The following is a 14,575-nucleotide window of genomic DNA, read 5'->3' as shown; positions in this document are numbered from 1 at the left end:
GCAAAAATTTATTAACCTTTGACTTCGATGATGTATAAATTTTCTAAGACCATTCAATAATCCAGTTGCTTTCCACAGATATTTAAATAAACTCACACTTAACAAACCAGGATATTTGTTGATTTTGGAATTGGCCTTTTACTAAAATAAGCAGCTTTAAACACCTATAAATCCAATAGAAAAGAAAAAAGTCTTCCCTATCCAACAATTCCACTTCTGGGAGTATACCCAAAAGAATTAAAAGCAAGGTCTTAAAAAATATTTGCACACCCATGTTCACAGCAACATTATCCACAATAGCCAAAGGATGGAAGCAACCCAAGTGCCCATCAACAGGTAAATGGGATAAACAAAATGCTGTATATGCAAAAAATGGAAGAGTATTCAGCTTTAAGAAGGAAGGAAATTCTGACACAGCTATAACATGGATAAACATTGAGGACAAAATGCTAAATGAAGGAAGCCAGTCACAAAAGAACAAAAACTATATGATTCCACTTATATAAGGTAACTAGAATAGTCAAATTCATCGAGACAAGCAGAATGGTGGTTGCTAGTGGTTGGGGGGAGAGGGAAATGGGAAGTTGCTGTTTAATGGATACAGAGTTCTATTTTTTTCAAGAAGAGTTCTGGAGATTAGCTGCAGAACAATATGAATGTACTTAACACTACTGAACTATACCCTTTAAAAATGGTTAAGATGTTAAATTTTGTTGTGTATTTTACCACAATTAAAAAAAAAAAATGTTCTCTATGTCCCAAAGCTAAATCCTATGATTGAAAGCCCTTTTAGTTTTGAACTACCGCATTACCCATCATTTCAACAACACTTGGTATGGTGAGAAGTCAAGGGAGACAAATAGCTCTTTTTGAGTACCTTATGCCGTTTAATGACAGGTGTGTTGTCTGAAATAATTAGCTTTTAAAAAGGAACAGCCTTAACACTCCTCTGGAACTGGGTAGTGATCTCAGTTTCCCTTCATTAAGTTCTTGACAACTCAATGTCCTCACATTTGTCATTGGGAGACTGATTCCAAGAACACAAACTGCTTCAATGACTAGGCAAAAATTTTATTCTGGTTCATGGGACAGATGTGAACCCATCTGCTTTCTAATCAAAAGCCATATTCGAATCACTTTTGTTCCATCACAGTACTGAAGTGAAAGGAATACAATCATATAGTATTTTCCTTCTTTCTAACCATGTAGTATACATGATTACAGGAAATGCAAATCAATTAAAGGCATGAGAGCATCCTCAGAAACAGGGTCTTTGCAAACTGTAAGATCCACTACCTTAATGTTTTGTTCATTTTTTAGACCACTGTGATTATATTTACTCTGTTATATGGTTTCTTCTGGAATTACACAGAGGAAAAAATACTCCCATGTTGTAATAACCAACTTACCTTAATCTTTTTTTAAGTTGTAAACTGTCATGGATGATCCTTTTAACAAACTCTAATTCACCTCCTTCTGCCATGATCTCTGTGATACCTCCTGTATTTACAGAACTAGGTGGAGGTCTCCGAGGATTTCGAGAATTTACTCCCTGAATAACAACAGTAACAAAAAACCCTGGTGAAAAATTTTTACACCTTAATTGACTGTAATCTAGTTTTAAGTAAGAATGCTTAGAAGTAATTTTAATTTACAAATATCATGCTATGTTTAGGATTTTAAAAATCCTATAATCGTTGAACATTACATTTTAAACAACTGTATTCATGCAAATATTCCTTCTCACGGTCTTTTACTTTCCATCCTTATTTGTGATTAAATATACAAAAATTTTACCTTTCTATTTAGCCAGTTCTGAAACTTTTTCTCTAAGTTTTCTGTCTTGGTATCATGCACAGAAAATATTCCACCCAAAGATTACATAAATATGTACATTTTCTTCTAGTACTTTCAATATTTTACTTTTTAAATTTACATATTTAAATTTAAATTTACCTCACACCATATTAAACGATAACTCAAATGGATCAAGATCTAAATATAAAAGCTAAAACTATAAAACTCTTAAGAAGAAAACATAAGAATAAATCTTCATGACCTTAGTTTATGCAATTAAATTTACCTTTTAATTGGGTGAACTATAAGGTATGTGAACTATAAAGCTGTTATATAAAAAGATACCTAGTTCTGATGCTAGTAATAGTATATTTCTTCATCTGGATGCAGGTTCTACAGAAGTGTTCATTTTGGAAAATCCACAGTTTACACTTATGGCACATGCAGTTTTATGTATATATGTTGTATCTCAAAATTATTTAAAAACAACAACAACAACAACAACCCTCCAGGATGTGGCTATTTTAATTTTTATAATTCATCTGCACTGAAGGCTAAAATTAGATTTCTTAGATCCTGTTTCACTTTATTTTCCAATCTAGAATGGTGGTATTGCTAATAAATTTATCCAACTCCTTCCTCCTCCTTCAAAAAACTTTAATCTGGAATTAATTTTGTTATGAGGTATGTAAATGATAGTTTTAGGGTATGTGAATGATTCTGAAAACAATTTATTCTTTCAAAGCCGTAAGTATACACACCCCCTTATTTCCTTCTGATTAATGTTAATTTCTATTATTAGGGAATTAAATAGATGAAGGAAAACAGGTTAAATTAATATTTTACAGCACTGAGTTTTTTAATAGGCTCATTGTTTTTATCCAATGTATAGAACTCTTTCCACATTCATAAGCAAATACATTTTTCATCTGAAATTAGAAAGACTAAATTAGACATTTGTTTACTATTAAATGAGAGGTGGCAGTAAAAATAGTGACCTCCTCTCTAAGCCAATAAGCCGAAGTCAGGAGTGGACTGTGACCTAAGTTAGTCCAATCAGAAGAAATTTAAATGTTTAATGGTTTGGGGAAGAAAACAGCTGTCTCCTCAACCTCTCTCTTTCCCTAAATATTACTCTGCCACAAGTAAACCAGCCTGAGTACAAAAACAACCAAGGGCCAGATCAAAGCCAAGAGAAACCTGGAAAATAAGAGCCTCAGTTTTGATGCTACTATGAACTCTTTGATCAAATTGTTTCTGAAGTCCACATTACCACTAAATTTCTCAAATATGTAATCCAATAAACTTTCTTGTTAAGTCGATCTGAATTGGGTTTTCAGGTGCTTAACTTCAAAAGCGTGCTGATACAACTTCCAATATAAAAGTTGTTCTTTGCTCTTATTTTTGCTAACAAGGTAAATTTTGATACTCAATTATTTTAAAGCAGAAGATATTTTACCTTGGCCTCCAATTGATTGGCAAAAAAGGGAGGATTACACATGCAAAAGTCATAGACTATCTCGGATTCTTCTTTAAGAGCATCCATCAGGAGCGTCTTCTGTGGTACTTTTACCACTAGGAGAAAAAACAGAAGTAAGTGTTAACTACTATTAATGCTGTGGTAGTTTTTCAAATATGTCCATGAATTCTTTGACACTAGTTCCTACAAAAAGTGAAGTTTGATTTCTCTCTCCTTAAATGTTGGCTGCTATACTCACTGATTCCCTTTTACTGAATAGAATATGATGGAAGTGACATAGAATATGATGGGTGTAACTTCCGAGGTTAGGTCATAAGAAGCAATGTGGCTTCCTCCTTGTCCTATCTCTTGAATTACTTGCTCTAGGAGAAGTCAGCTGACATGCTGCACGGATGGTCAAGTAGCCCCAAGAAAAGATCCACATGGCAATGAACTAAGGCTTCCTGCTAACAGCTATATAAGTGAGCCATCTTGGAAGCAATTCTTTACCTCCAGTCAATCCTCCAGATGATGGCAACCTCACAAAAGACTCTGAACCAGAACCACCCCAGTAGGCCATGCCCAAATTCCTGACCCAATGAAACCATGAGATAACAAATGTTTATTGTTTAAAGCTGCTAGATTTTGGAGTAATTTGTGATACAGAAATAAAGAAATAAAAAAAGCATTAACAATGTTAGTATTTCCCCTTGTAATAATATACTTAACACTAGTAAGAAAAGCCTATTTCTTCCATAAAGAAACATAGTCTCATTAATGAAAAAAAAAAAACAAAAACAGCCATTTATAGATAAAATAAGCACAAAAATAAAAAGTAACTGATCATTAAGGGAATTTGACTATTTATAGTATAGTTCCATGTACTGAAATAAAAAAGATGGTATAGTTTAATCAACAGTAAGTAGAATTTTCTCTTTTAAAGTCTTGGTGACTAGGTTACTTCATATACACAGTTGATTCTCATTGGCTCCTAAGAGAAGTAGAGGGTTAAGCGACTGGGAGCCTCTGGTCCAACATTTTCCTCAACCAATCAATACATAACATTATTTGATGTATGTTCTGTTTAAAGAAACCTTATATGATAAATATTGCTGATTTACTGAACTTATGGTCAACAGTACAATAACTCATGTCTGGATGAAGCTTATCTAACACTTGTATTTTTTCAGTAAGGCACATCACAGCCTTCCCTATACTAAGGAACACTATATAGCACTTAAGAACTATGCTTAGGGGCCATTTAAAACAACAAAATCCCCAATAAAAAGCACAGAAGTATAAAAAACAAAAAGGCGCTAAATAGACCATAAAAAGGACCTTTGCTTACAGTATGAAAGCTGAAACAAGATAGCAGAGCATCGCCTTGTTCAACTTCAGCTGGGAACATGTGCATTGGATGACTCAAAATTTTTTGCCACTCTGCATTTATCTATAGATGACCACCAAAGTAACACAACTATTGATTTTGGGGTTAAAAATAACCCCAAGTAGGCAAGTTCACAAATACAGAATCCACGAATTACGAAGAATTATAAAATATAATATTTACTATATTTCTTTCTGAATTAATTCTGATAACAAAACAGCAAACTCAATTACAACGTACCATTTTTTTTTAAATTACCAAAGAATATATTAAAGAAAAAGATAATGAGATGTGTTAAATTAGAAAGACGGGTTAATAAAGAAAGCTTGAAAAGGATATTTATTCTGTAGGTCAACCTTTTATAAGATCAGATAAATTATTCTGTTCCACATTTTTCTTTGCATAGTTGAAGCACATATCATCGACTTCTGTTGCAAGGAAATACCAGCCATTTAAGGTACTTCCAAGTAAAGGATAGATGCAGGATGCCCCCGTACCTAGTAAAATGAAAATTCAAAACGTGTTACATACATCTAAGGGAGAGGTGAGAATAATAAGCAAAAACACTGTTGTTCTCTTAGAATTCTTACAGCTGTAACAGTTTAAATCACAAGCTGGTACCTGATTATATACACACTGTAGCTACTGGGTTCTCTAGTTGTTTCATGTGTTAGTCTTACCTCAAAATTAGATTCTAATTTTCTAGAGAATAGAAATCTTGCTGTCCTCTTCTTCATGTTATATGTAAAGCCAAGTGTGCATGTCTGGTGATCGTACATGACTGATTAACTGAAAATTGTCAAAAACCATTTAATTTGTTTTATAAGTCTTCATTTTAAATCTCACGTGAAACTTGATTTTCTTAAAAGAAATCAATGCTATTTGTTAAAACACTACAGTGATATCTTAAAAGAGATCAATGTATAGCCATTCTCCTAAAGCAGACTATAAAAGGTATAAAATTTTTTTGGTAGTATAAAAATATAAAAATCACCAATTTCCCACACAGCTGTACACTGTTACTCGAAGGCAACCAGAAATAAAAAATTTTTAAACTAAAAAGAGAATTCATTTCTTAGATGTGGAGATATGGAAAGTCATTTGATCCAGATCTAAAACATTAATCATTGGCTTGTCCACCACAGTTTAAAGAGAGACATTCAGAGGCAAATCACTCTTCAACAACTAGACAAAAATCATTTTGACAACTAGGGTTTAGTCCTAAACTTGTACATAGAACCCCTAATCACTGACTGGACTACATGCTAACCACAAATATTTTTTCAACCATTGACTAATCTTGGCCAATAAGATCTTAAAGAATACGTTGAAGAGAAGAAAAGTCAGTGTTTCTTCTGAAGGCCTACAGCCTTCAGCCCACACCAGCCACTGCAGGTCTGCTTTTCCCAGGCCAGTCTAACCTTCGAAGGATGTGGCAGGAAGAGTGGAGGCTAGAGATACTCCTAACCCAGATGAAACCCAGGCTCATCTTACTGCTCCCTTATTAAGTATTCTGAACAGGTTAGTAAAGGACATGACGACAAATGATGACAAGAATATTTAAGTTCTTTGACAGTCAGAGTGATTGCTACACTTTCTATCATGTGTACTTAATAGCATCCGGGTCCTGTTGATACTGGACAATCATCTCCTTGGGCATGTGTGAGGTGGTGAAGGAAGGGGTGGTAACGGGTACTCAGGCTTTTCTCAGAGGCCACAGTTACTTAGACCCTTACCATTCTGATAAGCCAGAGTCATTCAAAATAAGGAAATTTAAGTAGCACTTTCAATTCTGTAGGAAAAAATCCAGACCATATCTCAAGCCATTGGTTCTCACAAAACTGTCTCTCTTTCCATATTTCAATTTCATTTAAAAGGGGGAAAAAAAAGTACACTTTCCTCCAGTTACCCAAATATCAGGTACCTCCCAAGGTAATGAATGCAGGTAAAAAGAACTGTCCTCTGTCAAAAAAAAATCAAGTTTCTCAATTCTTTTTTTTTTTTTTTTTTAGGCGAGGCAACTCTTGGTTGACCTCACAGATTGCAAGGACCTTGTCAGCTTACAATCCCTTACTTTCATTTTTTACGCCTACAGCACCTGGTCTTCCTAGGTGGTCTCCTATCCAAGTACTAATCAGGCCCGACTCTGCTTAGCTTCTGAGATCAGACAGGATTGGGCTTGTTCAGGGTAGTATGGTCGTAGACCAAGTTTCTCAATTCTTAAGACCAAAAGACTTGCATTCTAACAATCCCAATCCCCTCAGAAAGCTAAATGACATTTTAAAATGGGTAATAAACCTTGTAATGATAAATAAAAATGGAAAGTGTACAATCATAGAATTAGGGCAAACTGATGGAGTCTGGGGGAAGAATCTATATAAAACCCTAATTAGAATGATGTGATTTCAGCACCAGTGGCCCTTATGAAGAGCTAAAATCCATTAATTTCCTGTATCCTCAAGTGTTATTTTAAAGGTTTGGGGTATAATTAAAATAAATTAGTACCAAATAGGCTCTCAAGCTTTTTAGGTTTTCTATAACCCATCGGACAATCTTCTCCCATGAACAAAAAAGGGCAGCAGCTTTTGTTAAACCCCATTATCTTTATATAGTGCTTATGGGGTATTTGGAATTTTGAATGTTGAAAGAATGATGTAATTATCAACATTCAAAAAATTATTTATTAGATAACTGCTATGTACTAGAAACTCTGCTAGGCCTTGGGATATTACAGTAAGCAAAAAAGTAACAGGCTCTGCATTTTGCAATCTAGTGGTAGACAAAGACATTAATCAACCAGACAAGTGAATGTACAGTTAAAACCTAAAAAGGAAAGGCCATGAAGGAAGAAACATGGTTTTCTAAAGCTCATAATCAAGGAACTTATAAGGTTAGAGAAGGCTTTCCTGAGAAAATAAGGCTTGAGTTAACAAGTACAATATAAATCAGTATTAATAAGGTGAAGGTGGGTAAGTTCTATGCAGGGGGAACAATATGTATGAAGGCCTGGAGTCGTGGTGCCCTAACAGAAGAACTATAGAAAAGTGCAAAAAACAAGGAAAAGAAACACATAAGACAAGGCTTAGCAAGGCCTAGAGAAGAGGGCAGGGATCAGGCCGAGTCAGTTTTGGGTGTTTATCAGAGAAGCAATAGGACGCATTAAGTGGTAAAGGTATGATCAGATATGGATTTAAACATACTTTCTGGAGAACAGAATGGAGAGCCAAAGAGTGGTGAAAGTAGTTGAGAAGCTATTCAGTAGACCAGGAGAGATATGGTGACTTGGACTGGGCTGGCAGCAGTGGAGATGAGAATAGATGATTTAGAAAATAAGAGAGAAAATCGACACAAAATGGTAATAGACATTCTCAGTGAGGATGGAGAAAAGTAAATATCAAAGATGGCAGGATGAATTATGTTGAATTCACTGAAATAAGGAACAAAGGAAAAGGACCAAGATTAGGAAGAAAGAATATGAGTCTGGTTTTGGACAAAGTCTGAGATATTTTTGAGATATTCAAGTTTGTCATATAGATGGGACTAAAGCTCAAGAAAAGTAATCTGAGTTGGAGAAATATATAAAGTTGTACGTTATTTGCATGGAGGTAGAAAATAAAGTCACAGATTGGATGAAATTGCCTGAAGGTAAGGTATGGAATAAGAAAAGGAGTAAAGACTGTGCTTTAAGAAATTGTAATATCTAATGGCCAGATACAGGAAAGTGAGCCTGAAATGGGGAGAAGAGTAACTAGAAATGAAAGAGGAAAACTGGAGGAGTCTGGTGTCATGGAAGCCAATGGAGGAGAGCACATATAGGAGAAAGAAGGGGTTAATAAATGCTGCTGAAAAGGTCATGTATGATGAAGACTGAAAATGCATATGAAAACTTAAGTTAAACTTCACCACTATCTACAAATTGTGTTTCCTATTAACTGTACTATATTTAGAAATAGAGTCACAGAGGTTTTAATTCAATTTTTCCCATCAAGGACTGGTAAAGGCCATAGGATTAAAATAAAAAAATTAAACCCTTTCAAATATGAACAGTGGCTATGACAAATATACAATACATTTATAATATGCAAAACATACCAAACATATCCTGGTTTCATTTCCTTCTATATATCTACTTACACTCTTAAATAAAACTGTACGGTCTTCTCTATTGTAGAAATTTACAATTAAAAGAACATATTACTTTACCTGTCTTTTTTCCCTCCCTTTAATTTTGGATTAAATATTTTCTACAAATAACCGTCCAGGAGGTTCCTGAAAGTATTCAGTCCCATATGATCTTTTATTAAATAGCCATCACAAAGTCCCAATATGGGACTATGTTAGTAATAGCGAATAATTCAGAGTAAAAATAATACCCAATAGACGCAGACATCAACGTGATAACCTGAAAAGCTGAGAAAACAAAAGCCTCAATTTCATTCTGCCCCTCTTATCCCTTTACTCCCTCTTTGGTGCTGATAATCCTTCTCATGAGAAAGCAATGGTAGAAAAGCCAAGGTGTAGCAAATAACACTAATATCTATAGCCAGGTCCTTTCATACAACAAATATTCAAAAGAGAAGTTTACAAAGAATTGAACCTTGCAAAATTTATGAAACTTATGCTTAGCCAAAAAAGAATTTAAAACCATATACCTATGTCAATTCCTCTTCGAAGAGCAGTTTTGTCAGAGTCCTGATGACCGATCAGATCTTCCACCCAATGAATATAGTTGAGTCTCAAGGGAACTGTGGGAATTAGTCTCTCCAATGGAATATCAATAGAAAGTCCAAAATCTTCCTTTAGGAGAGTACAAGTCAGAGCTCTGACTGCTTCAGGGTCTTTAAAATTAAGACTGAGGAGTGAAGAAAAAGAAGTAAAAACAATTAGTAAAATTTGCTATGCTATACAAGCTTTATGGCAGTCAGATAATACCGAACGCCCACTGGAATTTCCTAGATCACACAGACATAGATGTATAGAGTATTCAGCACAGTGGGATATGGACAGGGGTGTTAAAACACTCACAGAATATAAAAGGCAGTATAAACTTCCACCAAAAGCATTGCATTTTCATACATGAGGCAGAGGACAACAGTGCTTCTATTTCAATCTCCTTACTTAGTTATGTGGCTTAAGACAAGCTGACCACTGTTTTCTCAGCTGTAAAATGGGGTAACAGAACCTATATCATAGTGCTGCTGTGAGATAATCTGTGGACAGTACTTAACATAATAATGGCCAGTATAATGTAATTATTTTAGAAATGCTGGCCATGTTTACTATTATAATTTAAAAGATTTGACATTAGCATTCTTTGAAAATCAAAATTAAGAAAGGAGGGGTCCAGTGCGGGAGGGGGCAAAGCAGTGTCAGCAGCTAGCAAGACGCATCACTGAGGCTTCCACCTCACTGCCTTCCTTACCCTGCCAGCATTCATTTCTGCAGTGGCCAAAAAGAAAGACAAAGTGAAGAAGAGTAGCATGAGGAACCCTGGGGACCTGGTGCCCCCAGCACCAAGGACTGTGGCAAGGGTTTCCATGAAGGTACCTTTGGGGCCCAGACTTGAGCATCTGGTGCAGAGTGCTGTGCAACTAGGAGTTTAGAGCTGACTGCAAGTACAAGTTTGAGAACTGGGGATCATGTGATGGGGGCTCAGGCACCAAAGCGCACCAAGGCACCCTAAAGAAGGCATACTACAATGCCCAGTTCCAGGAGACCATCTGCACGACCAAGACCTGTATCCCCAAGACCAAAGCCAAGGCCAAGCCAAGAAAGGGAAGAGAAAGGCTAGGCCTGAATGTCATAAAGCCCCTGGCCCACGCCTACCTTTCCACAGGCCCAAGATATAACCCCTAGTGCCTTTGTTACTCATCAGCTTTATCAGTCTTGCCCTGCTCTTTCTTTTCCCTCCCCCACACCCACTCTTACTCCCATTTCCCAAGTGTCCAAAGTCAGGAGGGAAAAAAGATTCTGTGCAGCTTGAGCCTTCCCCCAAAGGTATTTGCATCCTGTGCCCTTTCTGTTCTTCCCCACAGTGATGCCATTACTAAGAAACAAATAAAACCATCATTTTTCCCCAATAAGCTTTGTTTTTTAATATTTAAAAAAACTTAAAAGTGGAAAGCAGAAAAAATGTTTAATAATGAAAATAGAATATGATACTTAATACAACAATTACAGACATCAAGTATAAGATTTTAGCAGGTTTACTGAGGTATAATTTACATACTACAAAATTCACCTAAAGCATACAATTCAACAGTTTTTAGTATATTATTATAGTTGTGCAACCATCAGCACAATCCAATTTTAAACATGTCCATCACTCCAAAAAAGAAACCTTATGCCTGCCTATTTGTGATTCCTTGTTTAAACTTACCTCAGCTCTAGGCAACCACTAATATACCTTTTGTCTCCACAGATTTGCCTTTTGTGGACACTTCATATAAATGAAATCATAATGTATGTTTTTTTTTTTTTTTTTTTAAATCTGGATTCTTTCACTTGGCACAATGTTTATGAGGTTCATCCATGATGGAGCATGCATCAGTATGTCATTCCTTTTTACGGCCAAGTAATACTCAATTGTAGGATAGAGCATTGTGGTTTATTTATTGCCTGGAAAACTACATTTATGGTTTGCTTATCCATTCACCACTTGATGGATATTTGGATTGATTCTACTTTTTGGCTATTATAAATAATGCTGCTATAAATATTCACACAAAAATCTTCATAAGAATATGTTTTCATTTCTCTTAAGTAGATACCTAGGAATGAATTATATAATACATTTAAGTTTAACTTTTCAAGAAACTTATGCCAATATAACTATCTTGATGCTAAAATCATGCTAAAATGAAAATCTTAAAAAGAAAACCAACAGATTATATTTATAAATAGGGCAATAAAAAGAGAGTAGAAACTCAGTAGATGGGACTGAACTGTGAAAGGTAAAACTAAGAGTTTTGAAACTGACTGCTTAGAATCCTGGCCTAAAAATGTGTGGTCAGATGGCTAGCTATCTTCAGACAACCTCTAATATGCCCCATCTTCTTTTCTGTTCCATTCTTGGTCATTAAATGACCAATCATTTTGAAAAACTCAATGCCCCAATGCTTGAGCATCAAGATAAAAGTAAGAATGCTCTCTCCATCTGGTTACCATGGAAATGTCAGACAGGTTTCATGGACCCAAGCTCTTCCATCATCCATAGCAAAAAATGTTCTAGTATGAGAATTCAAAAACCTGGATTCTAATCTTGGTTCTACAATCAACTAGCCATGAATTCAAAGTTACTTCATTCTTAGGTCTCAGTTTCTCCAACTGTAAAATTAAGGGATTAGACACAAGAATCTAAGGGTCATTCCAGGTAAAATTTCATGGCTCTATGAAGAATTATTATGAACTAGTACTACCTTAGTCATATTTATAGAGCAAATTATAGAGACATGAAACAATCAAAAACAGTTACTAAAGACAGATATAATAACCAAACAACAGTAAATATTTCAATAATCCTCCACTCTGGCCCCATAACAAATTCTTTACTCTTCTGCTACATTGTATTAAACACACAACAACACTACGAATACATATTAAAGAACATACAACCAGTGGCTATTAGATGACATGACCTGCTCTTTAAAAAATTACTTAGAAAAACACAATAGAACTTGTGAAAGGAGTGATGATGGGAACAATTCAATTCCAAGAATACAGATCTGTCAAAAATTGCATTCTATACTCAAATTTAACTGTTTCTTGTGACCTTTAAGAATGTTTCAGGGAATGTAAAAATAAAACAGAACAGGCTTATAGATAGAGAAAGGAGAATAATGCTTGCCGGATGGGAGTAGGGTTGGGCGCCTGGGCAAGGGGGGACAAGGGCTTAAGAAGTACGAACTAGCAGTCACAAAATAGTCACAGGAATATAGGGTACAGTGTGGTAGAATATAGTCAATAATATTGTAATAACTATGTATGATGCCAGGTGGGTACTAGACTTATTGAGGGGATCACTTTGAAAATTATGTGTCTAACAAATACACTGTGTACCTAAAACTAATGTAAATACTGAATATCAATGGTAACTAAAAAATAAAAATTAATTTAAAAAGTACTTCGGGGCACTAATTTATAGGGAAAACTGGAAGAGATTAAGAACAAAACTTTAATATAATCTACAGAAAACAAAAAGGAAATGGTTATTGTGGAATCTCAAGAGATATACTAAGAGCCTTAAAAGCAATGAAACTCCCAAAGCAATGAGCATTCCTGGTGGTTCCAGATCTTGGTTTCCAAATACCACTCCCCATTAAAAGGAATTGGAGTTCTTTGGCTAACTGGTTGTTCCAGGTTTAGAGTAATCAAAGTACAAGATGAGTCCGGAATATTCTGTTGTATCAGAAAATAAGACATGCTCAAAGAAAGATGAGGACAGTCAGGAGGATACTGACCAACTTGAAGGGGCACCCACAGGCCAAATCTGGGACAATGTGAATGGCTAAGCAAAGGATGATAGTCCATAGAATAAAAGAAGTCCTTGAGTCCATATTAAAATAGATTAATAAAATGCAGGAGAAAGGACACCTTTTACTCACAGTAGAATGGCAACAAATGTAGAATAAAGGAAATAGAAAATTACATTTGGCAATTACCATGCTAATAATTATTTCAATTAAGAATCACCAATGGATGCTAAAAATAGTAGGTAAAAGTCTGATGAGAAACAGAATACTACATAATCTCAAAGTGTTTCCTCACAAATTATCAATTATGAAGAAGAAAATATTAACTCTACAATGAAGAAGACTGATGGATACCAACTTAACCAAGTGATCAATGTTAAAGCACTGTGATCAATGTTAAATCACGGGACAAACTGACATCATATGTTTCAATGGTACATTGGAAAGGACAAGGGGACAAAGAAACCAAGACAAAAAAGCATGTAAAATGAAATGGAATTCAGGAGTGAAATGGTGGTAATGATAATACAATCTTATCAATATATTAAAAACCACTAAACTATAATATTTTAAAGGGTGAATTTTATAGTTTCTGAACCATTCTTCAATAAATAAATGAAATAGAAATGAACAAGAAGTTTTAAAAATCAGAGAAAAAATAATATGGAGAGGCAGACAATGGAGACCCCTCATGCTCATAATTAGTGTTGCTAAATAAGAGAACCAAAAGAAGTAGAACAAAGAAACATCCAAAAATATGATTCAAGATAATTTTCTGAAAGTAAAGATTCATTGTGTCCCTAGAAAAACTGATACAGAATTAGCAACACTAACACATACCCTAGAAAAGTTACCAGACTTCAAGGATTAAGAGGAAAAATTCTTCAAGCATCTAGGCAGAAAAAATTATATCACTTATTGGGTGGAGAATGGGTAGCAGAGTAAAGGCGGCTGGCTTTAGACTCCCACACAGTACTATTTAATAGCAGAAGACAAAAGAACACTGATCTCAAAGCCCTTTTGGGGAAAAAGAATGTAAATCAACAATTTTATACTCAGCCAAATTACACTTCAACTATAAAGACAATAGATAAATGTTTGAACATACAGAACTCAAGAAACATAGTTCCCATGACCCTTTGCGAAAAAATTCCTAATGGGAAAAGTTCAATCAATCAAGAGACAAATGAAGAAACTATGACACAAGGACTAGCAGAGAGCACTGAAACTATTTTAACCAGAGAGCTAGGATTAAAACACCTGTCAACTGTGGCTACATAATAGAATGTAAATATTTGTGAACCATGATAATGTACACATAATTAAAATTCAGGAGGGGAAATGGGAAAGGAAGTAGTTTAGTACATTATTTCCTCATCTTTTACTTATGGGGTCAAAAGATTCCTTCTAAAGTTGACAAATTAAGTAGCAGAAATACAAGAAAACATTTAAAAATACAAA

At 35.0% G+C, this 14,575-nt stretch overlaps 1 protein-coding gene and 1 pseudogene across 3 annotated transcripts in view; both read right to left on the bottom strand.

The window, feature by feature from the left end:
• METTL16 (methyltransferase like 16) overlaps positions 1–14,575 on the bottom strand; it is a 70,969-nt gene that overhangs the window by 37,096 nt on the left and 19,298 nt on the right. For 2 of the 3 annotated variants that reach the window (XM_016138907.2, XM_036223762.1), the window contains 4 exons: positions 9,296–9,495; positions 5,000–5,140; positions 3,257–3,372; positions 1,410–1,552 (listed from right to left, as the gene is read on the bottom strand). In XM_016138907.2, the coding sequence (XP_015994393.2) occupies positions 1,410–1,552; positions 3,257–3,372; positions 5,000–5,140; positions 9,296–9,495 (600 nt within the window). The remainder of the gene's footprint in view (positions 1–1,409; positions 1,553–3,256; positions 3,373–4,999; positions 5,141–9,295; positions 9,496–14,575) is intronic. The other variant, XM_036223764.1, reaches the window with a different exon arrangement.
• On the bottom strand, positions 6,730–6,848 carry LOC118604851 (annotated as a pseudogene).

The sequence above is a fragment of the Rousettus aegyptiacus genome, unplaced genomic scaffold, assembly GCF_014176215.1.
Source record: "Rousettus aegyptiacus isolate mRouAeg1 unplaced genomic scaffold, mRouAeg1.p scaffold_m13_p_6, whole genome shotgun sequence".
In the NCBI taxonomy this organism is placed as follows: Eukaryota; Metazoa; Chordata; class Mammalia; order Chiroptera; family Pteropodidae; genus Rousettus; species Rousettus aegyptiacus.
The sequence above is the reverse complement of the archived record's forward strand: the minus strand, read 5'-3'. Positions and strand labels throughout refer to the sequence as shown.